At 44.1% G+C, this 16,691-nt stretch overlaps 1 protein-coding gene across 2 annotated transcripts in view; it reads right to left on the reverse strand.

Moving 5' to 3' along the window:
- Window positions 1-16,691, reverse strand: part of Grk5 (G protein-coupled receptor kinase 5) — a 199,532-nt gene that overhangs the window by 25,982 nt on the left and 156,859 nt on the right. For both annotated transcript variants that reach the window (XM_032892211.1, XM_032892210.1), the window contains 4 exons: window positions 6,762-6,862; window positions 6,040-6,132; window positions 3,353-3,416; window positions 2,306-2,446 (listed from right to left, as the gene is read on the reverse strand). In XM_032892211.1, the coding sequence (XP_032748102.1) occupies window positions 2,306-2,446; window positions 3,353-3,416; window positions 6,040-6,132; window positions 6,762-6,862 (399 nt within the window). The remainder of the gene's footprint in view (window positions 1-2,305; window positions 2,447-3,352; window positions 3,417-6,039; window positions 6,133-6,761; window positions 6,863-16,691) is intronic.

Raw genomic sequence — 16,691 nt, forward strand, 5'->3', positions numbered from 1 at the left:
AGTGGCCCTTCATGCTGAAGGACGGGCAGTGAGGATTTTGGGAAGAGAACACAGCTTTGCAAAAATCTGTGCAGGACATGTCAACAGACACGTAACTGGTAGATTCCTGATTCCCAAGGTGCAGTGGATGAGGCAGGTGATGCTGGACTGAGGTAACTTAAACTGTGCTGTAGTCTCCACTTTGGGAGTTTGCACAAATGAAAGCTGGCCACCAGTGGCCAGGACTGGGACAGGACAGGCCATAAAACTTGGATGTAAACATCAGGAAGAACAGGATTTATTTCTGAAGAAAAGAGACAAATTGGCAGCAGAGGTGGCATGAGCTCACAGGCACTGGGTTCCACGACCAACTGTTGGAGCTGAACCTCTTCCTTCTACACCTGCCCACTGAGCCCCAGGAAGGGTCCAGAACGTGTGTCATGGTTTATATGAGTGTCCTCTGAAGGTCCACTGGTACTCAGGGTGGTGCTACTGGGAGGTGAGAGGACCTTTTGGAGGACCGTAGGTCACTGGGAGTGTCCTAGAAGGTGACTATGAGACCACACTACCTCTTGTCTCTTTATTCTGCTTGTTTTGATTTCTGGTAAATAGTTCAACAATGAGGTTACTTGATGTTGGATTGGATGGGAGCCTTCAGAATTGGAAGCCCAAAAAAAAAAAAAAAAAAACCAAGTGTTACTGTGGGAACTCTCTTGCCAAGGGTAGTGGATAGACCCCACTTAAGGAAAGTCTGGCTATCAAAATCAACAGACCTTGAAGATGTGCCAGCCTAGGCTTGTCAGACATACGATGCTTTTCTTAGTATGACCCATCAGCACTCCCTTCACAGATGAGGCCTTAGTGGGCAGCATCAAACTGACAACCCAAAGTCAAAATAGCCCAGGTCAAACCAGGCCGATATTAGTTTTGTCCAAGTCTTCCTTTGAGGTAACACTGAATTCTCTACTCCTCCCTAAAGACAGAATGGCAGATGAGATAGCCTAGAATCTTCCCCAGAGACCAAAACTTCGGTCCTGTTTGAGCATCACTTCATAAAACCATCCTCCTCTGAGGAATGACCACAATGATGGCATCCCTTTGTCACACGGTTTAACTAGGGCAAGCTAGTTGGGAACAACTTTCAGAGAGTGTGCATAGCTCTTACTAAAGAGATTCCTCTGCTATGAATCTATACCATGGCTACATTCACAGAAGCACTCCAGGAAATGTTTGAAAGTAGACATCACAGTGTGGTTGGTTGAGGTTCACAAATGAGAAACAATTTCAGTTTGTGGGGTTGGGCTATACTGAGAAGTTATGTCTAGCTTTTTTTTTTTCTTTTCTTTTTTTTATGTCTAGCTTTTTTTAAAAATGGGAAGAACTAAGCTGTAGGTCTAAACAGAGGAGGAAAAAAATCAACAACTTCGGGGTAAAAATCATCATAGCGTAAGATGTATAGGATGGTCCTGTTACATAAAAATAATAAAGTATGACTGGAGTAACTACTCAAAGAAGAAGGTGTTTGTTTTTACTGTGTATCTTTCTATGTCATTTGAATTTTACCTTTCATATATATTAATTTTTATAAGACTAGAGAGATGGCTCAGTAGTTAAGAACATTGGCTGTTCTTTCAAAGCACCTAGGTTCCATTCCCTGCACCAACACGGCAGTTCACGACTTTGTGTAACTTCAGCATCTGGGGATCTAACATCCTGTTCTGGTCTCTACATGTATGTGGTACACACACATATACATGCAGGCAAACATTCATACTCTGAAAATAAAAATATTAGTTTTTATAACAACATGTGGAAGAAACTATAGAATTTACCAAATATACATTCACCTCCATGCTCCCCAACCTCCTCTGCAGGAAGCGTGTCCTGAGATGACTAAATGTGACCAGTGAACTACGGTAGAAGCATGGAATGCCAGTCCGGCTGAGGCCATGAGAAGTTCCTGTGGAGACCCACCAACATTCTTTCCTGACTCTGATTGGGGTAGCCAGTAAGTGAAGAGGGGAGTTCAATTTGACTAGACTTGATGTGGCTTTTTTCTGTGTGTAGCTACATAAAATTGGGGCTAATTTGTTACTTGGGCAGTGCCTAGTCTACACTGACCAGGAGGTACATAAAATATCAGTCCAGAGATCCTGTCGGTACCTAGAATTGCTTGTTCAGTTCACTGGGGAGTCCATAAGGTGGCCATAGAAGAAGAGATCTCAGAAGTGGGGAGGAGTTATATTGGAGGGCCATTACTACTTACAAGGCAAGAAAGTCCCAGTTACCGGAAGAATGGGCCTGTGGATGGACCCTGGACACTCACCACAAACTGGCTGTTGACTTTCTCAAGAATCTGCTTTTCATTGAGTGCCATGGACTCTCCTTTTCTCTTTTTGATCCTCTTCTTCTCTAAGCGTTTGCAAGCATACATTTTACCAGTGGCCCGAACCTGGCAGGCACAAACCTGCAGTAGGAGAGAGATAATCAGGTCATAGTATATTCTACAGTGGTCTACCTAACTTCAAGGCCAGGATGTCAGGTTTCTAGAGCTGAACTGGTGGGGTCAAAGCCAACAGGTCTGCCCTGTGGTTGCTGTAGTTCAGGATATCTAGCTCTGTACGCAGTGCTGCTTGGACTCTGTCCTTAAGAACCAGCTGAAGGACTCCTCCTTCCCTGAGAAGACTCCTAGCCTTGAAGGTACTAAACTGGCCACGGCATAAAGTCAGGTGACTAGTTAGAGGCATCAGGTGCTACCTACCCCCCATCAAGTATAACTGAAATTTTTGCTGACAGCTAAAATAGTTTGTTTGGGGGGATAGTGAAGGAAGAGCCTTATGAATCCTAACTTTATAGTAAAGGAATGGGAGGAGGCATTGAGAGTTTAACACTAGTTCTGCTCTTTACTGGCTTGTGACCTTGCCTAAAACACCAATCTTTTCTGAACAGTTTTCCTTGGTTCTAAAATGAAAACAAGGCTGGCCTCAAATATTGAGTGTTTATTAAATCTCAATTCCTATAAGTAAGATACACCAACGGTATCACCTGAACTCCTCATTGGCCAAGGTTTTTCAGTACCCTCATGCCCTTGAGTTTCCCTCCTCAAACACAACCCAGGTAATGACCTATCATTCCCTTCAAGTCCCCACTTGAGGCTGGCAGGAGAGAATCTCCACTTCATCTGCCTGTTCAGGGCAGCAAAGGTTCTGTTACCCTCCTTTCTCCCTCAATAGCGCGTCAGTACCCAGGCCAAACCCTTCACCCTCTCTCTTTACTACAGAGGGGCAGGACAGAGCAAGATCCTTCTGAAAGCACTACTGCTCTTACAGGGTGTTGAAGGGAGCAGAGGCCCACCCCTTCAATGCTCACTCACCTCTCCAAAGCCCCCTTTGCCCAGCACTCGGTACTGCCGGAAAGTGTTTTTGGTCACTGGTTGTCTGGAAAAATATCAAGAATCTGATATTTGTCTCCTGAAGTTAAGATTTAAGACCCATAAGAAACAGACAGTGTTGGCAAGGAACAAGCCCAGGGCATGTAATGTCTTCCTCTGAGGCTGTGCTAGAGACCCAAACTCTGGCTCTGTTTACTAGGAAGCTGGCTAAGAAGAGCAGGAAGAAGGTTTGGAAGAATAAATCCACAGTGCTTAACTCTATTGAGTCAGGACTGTCCCTCTGCAGGAGCTCAGCTAAACCCAGGCAACTAAAGGCTCCCTTCCTCCTGACAACATCCCTTTGTTCTCAAATTCACAGCCTGTGGCCAGACTCATAAGGACACCTTGCCTTGGGTGGGTGAGGTTTGGTGATCAGAGACTACATAGGCACACATAGCCTTCTCAACACCTCTAGGGCTCAGCCTGCTTATCAAGGGACCACACTCACTGCTCTGGGCATCCATTAGTGAGTTCACCTTGCTTAAAGCAAACTTTGCTGGTACGAGCCCAAGTACTCTGTGATCATCAGCCCTTAACCCCTTTTTCACAGGGACTGCTTTGCTGTATTTATCCACGGATGTCCAGGACACTAGAAGACCCTGAATGGCCAAAGAGGTGGTGATAAAATACCCATCATTTTCTGTCTCCCTCTTTCCAGTTATGCTGGCATAAACATGTACAATACACTGACAATAAACAGTCACTACTAGTGCAGAGCTCCTCTACTAGAAAAATGATTTCCTGCAACTTCTTAGGAAATTCTTAGTTAACACTGGGAGGGGAAAATCCCCTTAACGTTTCAACAGCATGGTGTGAATCGGTCATGAATGAGGAGGAAAAGCTGGAGAGATGGGGTACCATCAGTGATATGGGGAATTCCTGAACTAGAATCTTACTGGCTCTAAGAATTCAGTACCTTCCAAAGGCTACTTTGCCCATGACAGACTTTGAAGAGACTGAGTCAGCAAATAAACCCCAGATAGAGGCCCAATCTCACTCATGATGGGGTGGAAATAAAGGGCAAGAATACCCCACTGCTCACTAGTGGGGAGGAAAACACGAGACCAATATAGAGCAGAAGGAGGAAAAGGGCTCAAGCTGGCAGGGCTGGAATCTGGAGGTGGCCACTTTGGAAAACGATTGAATAGTCCCTCACAGGTTACAATCAGGTGCCTGTAGAGAGAATCTCTTATAAACATCGCCTTTCAATAACAAAAGCTCATGGCCAGTGAGCTGAGGCAGAAAGTAGAAGGTGGGAAATTGGCAGGGGTAGAGAAAGTTCTGAGAAATAGAGACAAAAGAGATTTTCCCCAGAACACTTAGGAGTCAGCTACAAACCACTTTCAGCCACATAGCTGAAGTCAGGTTAAAATAAAGGGGACATTTGCCCCAGGAACTGTGAGGAGATAGACCTAAGAAGACAAAAGAGGAAACCATCGACACAGTAGAACTCAGGTAAGAATAAAAAGGATAAGAAGTCAAGAGCGGCTGGAGAGATGGCTCAGTGGTTAAAAGCACTGACTGCTCTTCCAGAGGTTCTGAGTTCAATTCCCAGCAACCACATGGTGGCTCACAGCCATCTGTAATGAGATCTGATGCCCTCTTCTGGTGTGTCTGAAGACAGCTACAGTGTACTTATATATAATAAATGAATAAATCTTAAAAAAAAAAAAAAAGAAGTCAAGAGCAAGTCATGGAGCAAGCCAAAGCTTACAGCTTAGGCTTTTATTAATTAATAATCAGTCTCAGAGTTGTTATTACTGGGACTTAAGCAGATGGGAGGAAAACTTATTTTTTACAGGGGCCTTGGATACTGCCAAAAGTATACAGACTTTGATGTACAAAGCCATTCATTCCTTAGGGAAAGTTGCAAAAAATATTAAACTAAGGGCTGGGTGTACAGCCAACATAGATTTAGCAGGTGTCGTGTCTGATATCAGAACAGGAGGGGAGGGAGGGAGGGACAGAGGGACAGAGGGACAGAGGAGGAGGAGGAAGAGGAAGAAGAAGAGGAGGAGGAGGAAGAAGAGGAGGGGAGGAAGAAGAAGAGGAGGAGGAGGAGGAGGAGGAGGAAGAAGAAGAGGAGGAGGAGAGGAGAGGAGGAGGAAGAAGAGGAGGAGGAAGGAAGAAGAGGGAGAAGAGGAGGAGGAAGAGGAAGAAGGAGAGGAAGAGGAGGAAGAGGAGGAGGAGGAGGAGGAGAAGAGGAAGAGGAGGAAGAGGAGGAGGAAGAGAAGAGGAGGAAGAGGAGGAAGAGGAAGAAGAGGAAGAGGAGGAAGAAGAGGAGGAGGAGGAAGAAGAGGAGGAGGAGGAAGAAGAGGAAGAGGAGGAAGAGGAGGAAGAGGAAGAGGAGGAAGAGGAGGAAGAGGAAGAGGAGGAGGAGGAGGAGAAGGAGCTTATAGAGAAAAACAGAGAACCAAAGAAGCATGGATATGTATGCAGGCACAACCCAGAACCTGCTTTCATAAGCACACACCATTTCTAGAATACCCAAAAACTTAGTTAGTAGGAGGAGGATAATCAATTTGATTGTTGCCAGGGGCCCATGGAAGGTATCTAATCTCTATATGAATATGAACTCTGTACTCTACCTCACACTTGCACACACTCAGTGAGGAGTGCATAGTACTCACCTTTCTAACCATTTCCACTGCAGAAAACGGTCAAAATACATGCTGTCCAGGTACTCGTGGAAGGGGTCTCCCTTCAAGTAGTCATGGACAGACCTAGTTCAGAGTGACAGAAAGATGGAGATGTTATAATTCCTATCTTGAAGGAGCTGGACAGAGTCTACTAGGTTACTGCCTTCAGACTGCAGAGAAGCAAGGCTTACAACAGATATCCCACATCTGGCCAGAGGCCTGTTTGTTCTGCAATGGTTGCTTAAATTGGATTGACCTTGCAAGTATTCGTAATGCCCTGTCATGGGCCAACATGTCTTTCTCGTCCTGTAGTAGGGCGGAGAGTATGGAGTGGATACTCAAATGAGGACATAAATCAGTAAATCACAAAGATTAAGTCAATAATCCCAGAAATGAGCTATACTAAATTAGAACTCAGGAACAATTCTCTGAAGACACCACTGGCCTTGCTGAGTTAGAGGAGGGGCTAGGATTGAGAGGTGGTAAAGGATAGGATGAGATAGTTTCCCAAACCTAGGTTTTGGGTTTGGTCTGGAACCAGCTGAACCACTCCTTTTCAAAGAAGATAGGAATCGGCCCAAGTAGCCATGATTTGCTTATGTCGGTGAGAGCCTGTCCAGGCAGGTAAGGGTCAGCCCAGGCAGTCAGAAGCCTGCCCAAATAGAGCCCCGGGCTCTTGCCCAGGTGGGCAAAGCGTGAAGTAGAACACTTACTGAGCACAAGCAGAGAAGAGTTCTTTGCAGGGGCTCTGCAGGAGCTTCTTCTCTGTCTGGGAGACCAGGTCCTGTCCAACTTGGGCAATGAAGACTGGGGACTGGAAGAAGGAAAGGATTGTTATCAGTGAGAGGGAAGGAACAGGGTGGCTGGAGTTGCTCCATAGATGCAGGGTAAAAGACAAAGATACCAGGTGATGGTAGAAAGATGCAGCTACCTGTCCTTGCAGGTGGTCACCTGCCCTGTCTGCCCCTGCATCACCCCTACACGATTGGCATAGGATACATGGACATTGTTCAGTGTGGTGGTAGAGGGGTTATTAGACTAGACAGCAGTGAATGAACCCAGACTTAGTGTGAGATTTCTGGCCATGTGACTTCATGGAAGTCACTTAGCATCTCAAAGTCTAGTTTCCCCATCTCCTCCCTGCTGCTCACTCTTGACAGCTGCTCCCAGGACTCGACTCACCCGGTGGATGTCAAGATGGGATTTTAATAAATTAGAAGGAAATTTTGAGAATATGGCAGGGAGTGGAATCCAAAAGGTGTAATGTGAATTATGAAATTATGCTTTCTCTTCGTGCTACAGAAATGTAGCTATAGGGCTGGGAGACTTGCTAAGGTCCATTAGGCAGATGATCCTGGGGAAAGTGGGAGGGGCAGTAGCAGCTGGCGAATCACTATTGAATAAAGGTTATGGTTCACTTTCTATTCCTCATGGTTTCAAATTCTGAAATCCATTCCTTCTTTCTCAGCCCTGCCATCTGTGTGGGCTCATCCCCCTTGAGGGTTGCCTCCTCAGTTGGCTGGAGAGCCTCTAACTCTGGTGGAGATGGCCTGTGGTGTTGTCTGCATTTTCACCAAGCTCCAGCTGGAGCACATTTTCCACCATGAACTGTCTCAGGTGGTGGCAGTTTCCTCTGCCTTATGTGCACCCTGCCTGGTCCATTTCTGTCCTCTTCTCTGTCCTAAGAACCTACAACCATGTCCTGCAGCAATGTTTAGTCTCCTGCTGGAACTTATACCACAGCCAGGGGACTGTGCTGGTTTTAATCTCTGACCTTGCCATCCCGTGGCTCCATCTCTTTCTTTGGAAGGAGGGAGGTGCTCCAGAGATGCTAAAGTCTGTTTTGAACTTTGAGCATTGATGAATTTTTAAAAGTTTCCCCCTAAGAAGCACATAAATGGGGTTGGGGATTTAGCTCAGAGGTAGAGCGCTTGCCTAGCAAACATAAGGCCCTGGGTTCGGTCCCCAGCTCGAAAAAAAAAAAAAAAAAAAAAAAAAAAAAGAAGAAGCACATAAATTAGGTTAGAGGCTTCTGACAGTTTAAGTCTCTTCAGAGCCGGTAACTGTAGGCAATGAGACCAGAGGACAAGCCATTATCTGTAGGCAAATCAGCCTCAGGAGGCAGACAGTTGGCTGGTAGGTCACTTGTAATGGGAGGTTAGGGGGGCTAGGGTGTGGAGTTATGCCTGGAAGATGGCTGCATAAGTGTCAATCACTGAGGCAACAGAATGCCTTATGACAGGATATGGTCTTGATCCAGTGTGAGTCAGCAGAGAGATGCTGAGTGTGGGAACTGTGGGAAAGAAGGAAGCCATTTTTTGTCTTCAATCAGAAGGGGCCCACGTTGCCAAACTGTCTGTATTAGGTGTGCACTTCTGCCAGGGTCCATTTGCTTTTCACCCGCACAAGAGCCAGCTTACTCCTTATCACCTCAACTGACAGCTGGCATGAGAAGGGCGGAGAGAAAAGATAAATAAAGCCAGTGTGGTCTTGACCTCAAGTGTTGTTATCCAGGTAGACATACAATTGCCATACCATAAGGTGACACCCTATCAGAAAAGTCCCAGTGTCCTTAGGTTAAATATGATATACAAAATGAACTAAAACCAGAACCTGATAGCCTTTAAATTTTCTTAGCCCCTGACTTTTCTTTACTTACAAATGGAAATTTACTTATAGAGCTAACATTGGAAAGGAATAAAAATAAAATCAAAAAACCCTATAACAATGTTTTATGTACACTAAAGTCCAACCCGAGTCAATAAATAAATAATGGAACCTCTGACACACATTACTTTATTTAATCTATACTGTGGCTTTGTAAGGTAGGAACTATTATGTAATCTACCTTGCAGAATATGAAAATTCAGAAAGGTTAAATAATTTTGCCACAATCATCCAGCCAAGAAATGGTAGAGAAGGGATTTGAACCCAGGATGGACTACGCTTGGTTGAGATCTGTAAGGTCTGCTATCGGCCTGTAAGTTCATCTGGGAAAATTTGAGAAGATGAAGTCAGAGACAAAATAGTACCTAGCTTGAAGCCTCTTTACCCCTCTTCAGCCTTTACCTATAGATAGACTTTTTAGAGTTTAATGAAAATGAAGGCACAACATACCCAAACTTATGGGACACAATGAAAGCAGTGCTAAGGGGAAAACTCATAGTTCTGAGTGCCTGCAGAAAGAAACTGGAGAGAGCACACATTAGCAGCTTGACAGCACACCTAAAACCTCTAGAACAAAAAAGGGCAAATACACCTAAGAGGAGTAGATGGCAGGAAATAATCGAAGTCAGGGCTCAAATAAACCAAGAAGAAACAAAAAGAACTATATAAAGAATCAACAAAACAAGGAGCTGGTTCTTTGAGAAAATCAACAAGATAGATTAAACCCTTAGCCACACTAACCAGAGGGCACAGACAGAGTATCCAAATTAACAAAGTCAGAAATGAAAAGGGAGACATAAAAACAGAATCTGAGGAAATTTAAAAAAAATCATAAGATCCTACCTACAAAAGCCTATATTCAACAAAACTGGAAAATATAGATGACATGGACAATTTTCTAGACAGATACCAGGTACAAAGTTAAATCAGGATCTGATAAACCATCTAAACAGTCCCATAACTCCTAAAGAAATAGAAGCAGTTATTAAAAGTCTCCTAACCAAAAAAAGCCAGGACCAGATGGGTTTAGTGGAGAATTCTACCAGACCTTCATAAAAGACCTCATATCAGTACTGTCCAAGCTATTCCACTAATAGAAACAGAAGGAACACTACCCAATTCCTTCTATGAAGACACAATTACGCTTATAACTAAGCCACACAAAGACCCAATGAAGAAAGAGAACTTCAGACCAATTTCCCTTATAAATATCAACCCAAAAATACTCAATCAAATTCTCACAAACCAAATCAAAATGATCATCTATCATGATCAAGTAGGCTTCACCCTAGGGATGCAGGGATGGTTCAATATATGGAAATCCATTAATGTAATCCACTATATAAACAAACTCAAAGAAAAAAACCACATGATCATCTCATTAGAAGCTGAGAAGGCATTTGACAAAATTCAACACCCCTTCATTTTAAAAGTCTTGGAAAGATCAGAAATTCAAGGCCCATACCTAAACACAGTAAAAGCAATATACAGCAAACCAGTAGCCAACATCAAATTAAACGGAGAGAAAATTGAAGCAATCCCCTAAAATCGGGGACTAGACAAGGTTGTCTACTCTCTCCCTACTTATTCAATATAGTACTCAAAATCCTAGCCAGAGCAATTAGACAACAAAAGGAGATCAAAGGGATACAAATTGGAAAGGAAGAAGTCAAAATATCACTATTTGCAGATGATATGATAGTATACCTAAGTGACCCCAAAAGTTCCACCAAAGAACTACTAAGCCTGATAAACAACTTCAGCAAACTGGCTGGGTATAAAATTAACTCAAACAAATCAGTAGCCTTCTTCTACTCAAAGGATAAACAGTCTGAGAAAGAAATTAGAGAAATGACACCCTTTATAGTAGTTATAAATAATATAAAATACCTCAGTGTGACTCTAACCAAGCAAGTGAAAGATCTGTATGACAAGAACTTCGAGTTTCTGAAGAAAGAAACTGAAGATCTCAGAAGATGGAAAGACCCCCCCCCCATGCTCATGGATTCTCAGAATTAATATAGTAAAAATGGCCATTTTGCCAAAAGCAATCTACAGATTCAATGCAATCCCCATCAAAATTCCAATTCAATTCTTCATAGAGTTAGAAAGAACAATTTGCAAATTCGTTTGGAATAACAAAAAACCCAGGATAGTGAAAACTATAGTCAACAATGAAAGAACAAATAGGGAAATCACCATCCCTGACGTCAAATTGTATTACAGAACAATAGTGATTAAAAAAAAAAAAAACCCAACTGTATGATATTGGTACAGAGACAGGCAGGTAGATCAGTGGAATAGAATTGAAGACCCAGAAATGAACCAACACACCTATGGTCACTTGACTTTTGACAAAGGAGCTAAAACCATCCAGTGGAAAAAAGATAGCATTTTCAACAAATGGTGCTGGTTCAACTGGAGAACAGCATGCAGAAGAATGCAAATCGATCCATTCTTATCACCCTGTACAAACTCAAGTCCAAGTAGATCAAGGACATCCACATCAAACCAGATACACTCAAATTAATAGAAGAAAAAGTGGGGAATCACACGGGCACTGGAGAAAATTTCCTGAACAGAACACCAATGGCTTAAGCTTTAAGATCAAGAATCTACAAATGGGACCTCATAAAACTGCAAAGCTTCTGTAAGGCAAAGGACACTGTCATTAGGACAAAATGGCAACCAACAGATTGGGAAAAGGTCTTTACCAATCCTACATTGGACAGAGGGCTAATATCCAATATATACAAAGAACTCAAGAAGTTAGATTCCAGAGAGTCAAATAACCCTATTAAAAGATGGGGTACAGAGCTAAACAAAGAATTCTCAGCTGAGAAATATCGAATGGCTGAGAAGTACCTAAAGAAATGTTCAACATCCTTAGTCATCAGGGAACTGCAAATCAAAACAACCCTGAGATTTTACCTCACACCAGTCAGAATGGCTAAGATCAAAAACTCAGGTGACAACAGATGCTGGCCAGGATGTGGAGAAAGAGCAACACTCCTCCATTGTTGGTGGGATTGCAAGCTGGTACAACCACTCTGGAAATCAGTCTGGAGGTTCCTCAGAAAATTGGACATAGTACTACCTGAGGACCCAGCTATACCTCTCTTGGGAATATACCCCAAAGATTCTCTAACATACAACAAAGACACATGCTCCACTATGTTCATAGCAGCCTTATTTATAATAGCCAGAAGCTGAAAAGAACCCAGATATCCTTCAACAGAGGAATAGATACAGAAAATGTGGTACACCTACCCAATGGAGTACTACTCAGCTATCAAAAACAATGACTTCATGAAATTCATGGGCAAATGGAATGAACTAGAAAATATCCTGGCTGAGGTAACACCATCACAAAAAAACACACATGGTATGCACTCCCTGATAAGTGGATATTAGCCCAAAAGCTCGAATTACCCAAGATACAATCCACAAACTACATGAAGCTCAAGAAGAAAGACAACCAAAGTGCAGATACTTTAGACCTTCTTAAAAGGGGGAATACAAATATTCATAGGAGGAGATATGGAGACAAAGTTTGGAGCAGAGACTGAAGGAATGGCCATTCAGAGCCTGTCCCACCTAGGGATCCAGCCACCAAACCCAGACAATATTGCTGATGCCAAGAAGTGCATGCTGACAGGAGCGTGATATAACTGTCTCCTGAGAGGCTCTGCCAAAGCGAGACAAATATAGAGGCAAATGCTAGCAGCCAACCATTGAACTGAGAACAGGGTCCCCATTGGAGAAGTTAGAGAAGGGATTGAATGAGCTGAAGGGGCTTGCAACCCCATAAGAACAACTATACCAACCAACCAGAGCTCCCAGGGACTAAACCACTACCCAAAGAGACAGACCCATGGCTCCAGCTGCATATGTAGCAGAAGATGGCCTTGTTGGGCACCAATAGGAGAAGCCTTTGGTCCTGACAATGCTAGATCCCCCAGTGTAGGGAAATGTCAGGGCAGGAGGCATGAGGGGCTGGGTAGTTGGGGAGGGGGAACAACCTCATAAAAGAAAGGGGAGGGATGGGATAGGAGGTTTATGGATGGGAAACAGGGAAAGGGGATAACATTTGAAATGTAAATAAAAAATGTCCAATAAAAAGGGAAAGAAAGAAAGAGAAAGAAAGAAAGAAAGGAAGGAAGGAAGGAAGGAAGGAAGGAAGGAAGGAAGGAAGGAAGGAAGGAAGGAAGAAACCAAACCATGGCTTTAAATTTAGCTCTTGGTTCAACATGAAGAGTTTAAGTGATTCAAACCAATCCCTCTTTCCCGTGACTCCAAGAAATGAGTTTTGCCAATAAGAAAGGACAGGTGCAGAATGGAAACCTGGACCTGACAGAAGACTCAGACATAAGATGTCAGGTCTGTGTACCACTCTTCTGGGCACAGTGCTGTGTGCTCCTCCCTGACTTTTCTTCTCTGTCCATTACTCTTCCTGAGTTTTCTCTACTTGTTCTTGGGGATCCTATCAGCTCCCAAAGCCCAAGTTTACCAGAACTCTCCAGAAAGAGAAAAAAAAATTCATGTAAGAGTTTTCCTGGGCACTGCCATACAGAGAAAAACCATTCCTTTCTGAAGCAGGGCAGGCCCCTAACAATGGATGGCCTTGTCCCTTCATTTATGTCTAAGCCTCTTTCCATCCTTTTGTTCTTACCTCCTATGACATCTACTCTGTGCCCCTGAGCTTCAACATGCCAACTAGGAACACAGCCAATGCAATGCTTAAGTGTGGCACTCGTGGTCAGCCATGCATAATGCGGGGACAACTGGCCTTGGAATGTGTAGAGGAAATGGTTGAGGTAGGGGTTTGATTGGATGGAAGAATTGGGGAACCCTGAAGTTGTGTAGGTAAAGTAACAGATCTGGAATGAGTACATGCTTGGTTGGGGGTGGGGTGGAGGTTGAGTGTATGTGGAAAGTTCGAACTTCTCCCCATCCCAGTGTCCTGAGATCAGCACGGTAATGCTTGGCTCTTCAGAGTCCTGCCTGTGATATCATGGAGACTTCAGTGCTTAACTCATAACCGAAGTAAGCCTAGGAATTGTGGGGCTGAGGCAGGCTGATGAGGAGAGTAGAAAGGGAGGCATAGGACTGTTCTGGGATAAGGCTACCATGTAGCCTTTACTCAGCATTAATCCAAGAAACGTGTAGATCACACCCCCCCATACACACACCTAAGGCCTCTGCTGACACTTACATGCACAATGTTGGTGACCTTACAGAGAGACAGATCCAAACCCAAGGGCACCTAGTAGTCAAGCCCAGCATCACTTTTTGCCCATTCAGCCAAGGCTAGCAATCTAACAGTTGATACACGAGGTGGTGCTATTGAGCCCCTCTAGTACTGCTTCCCAATAAAAGGGAGAGGTCACAGGGACAGCTTTCTATCCTCAAGGGTGGGGAGGCCTGAGAAGCACACTTGAAATAATCACTATAGATCACTTTCACCCCAGTAGTGTGGTCTTTACTGTAACAGTGAAGGGGAAAAAAAATACCTGATCTATTGGGGAGTGAACATTGAGTGGTTAAGATAAAAGCTAGACAGACGAGAGAGAGAGAGAGAGAGAGAGAGAGAGAGAGAGAGAGAGAGAGAGAGAGAGAGAGAGAGAGAGATTGATTTACTGAATGTAGAGGTGAAATCCTGAGGTTGCATAGTGAGACCAGTCTAGAAAACAGACATAGACAAGGAATCTTGGACAGGTGGAGACTGCCTACAGAGGACAGCCTTAAAATGGTTACCTCAATTGGGTCATGTTCTCCTGGGGACTATCCCTAGAGACTACAAGTGAAAAAGAAAGAAAGAGAGAGGGGGGAGGGGAGGGAGGAGGGGAGGGAAGGGAAGGGAAGGGAAGGAAGGAAGGAAGGAAGGAAGGAAGGAAGGAAGGAAGGAAGGAAGGACGGACAGAAGGAAGGAAGGAAGGAAACTGTGCAGCAGAGAAGACCCAAATGTCTAGGGCTCTCATCACCAAAACCTTGTCTTTGCATCAAAATCTGTTTCAATAATTCAAAGTAGAAAGATCATACACAAACAGGTGTACTGGTATCTTCAGACTCCTCCACTTTCATATATCCTCAGTAGTCATCAATAGTCCTCTGCCCTACTCTGAGGCATCTTGGAAATACGCACCCTACAGATGGGGTGAGAAGTTTAGAAAGAACCCTTGAAGGAGAAACCCTTGGAGCTCACTGTTAAATCCACCATGACAAATTAGTATAGAAAAACAGAGAAAAGACCTCCAGGGTCCTAATGGTTGCTTGTGGTAGAGCTAAGGGGCATCTAAGTAGGCTGTGGACTTGAACCTCATAGGATCTGATCTAGTTCCATGGGAAAGACACAATTTTGATCTCATGATCTCCACTCAAAACCAGGTTGTCTACATTTTACATCCCAGCCACCTCTACCTTGCCACTCTGCTTTCCAGAAGTCCTTCCCTAGGAGGCCCCTCCTAGATTCCACTTGTCCTAAGTTTGACATCAAAGCCCTCAAAGGAGTTTTCTTAAACACCAAAATATCTATGTAGGCTAAAGACTGCAGTTTCCACCTGTCCATGACTCCCTTTCTATATCTGTTTTCTAGACTGGTCACTGCCTTCAGGACCAAAGAATGAACCTTCTTGGAGTTGTCCTTAAAATACCCTTTAGACGCGCTTCCCCTTTTTGGCCTCTCTCCCAGTGCCTTGGTCATTTCCTGAGTAAGCACTGGACTTCAAGCCACTGGGCCCTTGCTTGTTCCCATGGACAGAACTCTTCTCACCCAACCTGGTACTGATGACCCAAGAGAAGCTTCAGAACCCACAACCAAAAAATCCTGAGCAGCTAGGGCCTTTCCACTTAACCCTGCCTCCCAAAGGTAGCTGCCATAATCATTGTCCTTATGGTGGCTGCATGATGAACACATCCTTAACATGCCAGATACAGGGGCTAGGCACAGTGTGATCTTGTATAACTCTCTCAAGGCAAGTTTTATTGTTGGCATCTCCAGTGTACAGATGCAAAAACAACTCAGAAGTGAAGTGACTTGCCCAAGGTAACACAACTGAGATTTAAAAACTAAATTTTAAAACCTGGCATTTCGGCCAGAGAACCCCATCCCTAGTCAGCAGCATGATATGAGAGATGCCAAGCTCCTTCCCAGGTAGTATGTAAGAATGTGACTGGGGCCTTGAAGAACAAGTCCTGTTACGGGGCCCATGGACATTAGAAAAGGTGCATGCTGTTTGTATGGTATATCACATCACATGTAGTACACGCATGAGCATATGAACAGATATATATGCAGACAAAAAGGCTAATATCCAGCATCTGTTTTGCTTCAACATATGGAAACATCCCCTGAGGATCTCAGTGCTCATTAGCAGTGGTTTTGTTAGTAGACAAAAGGTCAGCCCAGGAGACTGTCCACTCTATTTCCAGACACAAGTACTTAGGTCTTAATGATGTGTATATTTTCATATGTGGGCAGCTGACATTCCAAATGTAAACTATTTGCAATAATCTTCCAGTTTTCTCAGGATAAGCGGAGCAAGGATAAGAGAGGCAAGACTCTGAAACAAAGGGGTCCCTAAAGGTTGCCTTCCTTCTAAACAAGAGTAGTTTGGTCTTCTGGACAAGAACGGAGGCAGCTGTTTTGGGGGGCTCCTCATTTCTCCTCAGGGAGGGGAACAAGAAAAAGTCCCACAACTGTATCCTGAATATGCCCCTTGACATGAGGAGATCTGCATTAGCTATAGAAAGACTGGCTGCAGGAGTGGGGAAGGAGTGGGAGTCAGGCACCTAAGCAAGAGCCAGGGTTGGAGGCAGTGATTGTGGGCACCAGCAGGGAGGGCCGGCTTGGCAGCTGTTGGCTGAGCAGAGGCCACCATGTGCTGAGCCCTCCCTGTGAGTTTCCTACCCATTATCCTTCTGCTGCTCTTGGGAAGGACAATGTATAAATCAGAATCCATGGTTCCAGGGTCAGA

The sequence above is a fragment of the Rattus rattus genome, chromosome 2 (assembly GCF_011064425.1).
Source record: "Rattus rattus isolate New Zealand chromosome 2, Rrattus_CSIRO_v1, whole genome shotgun sequence".
Lineage (NCBI taxonomy): Eukaryota > Metazoa > Chordata > Mammalia > Rodentia > Muridae > Rattus > Rattus rattus.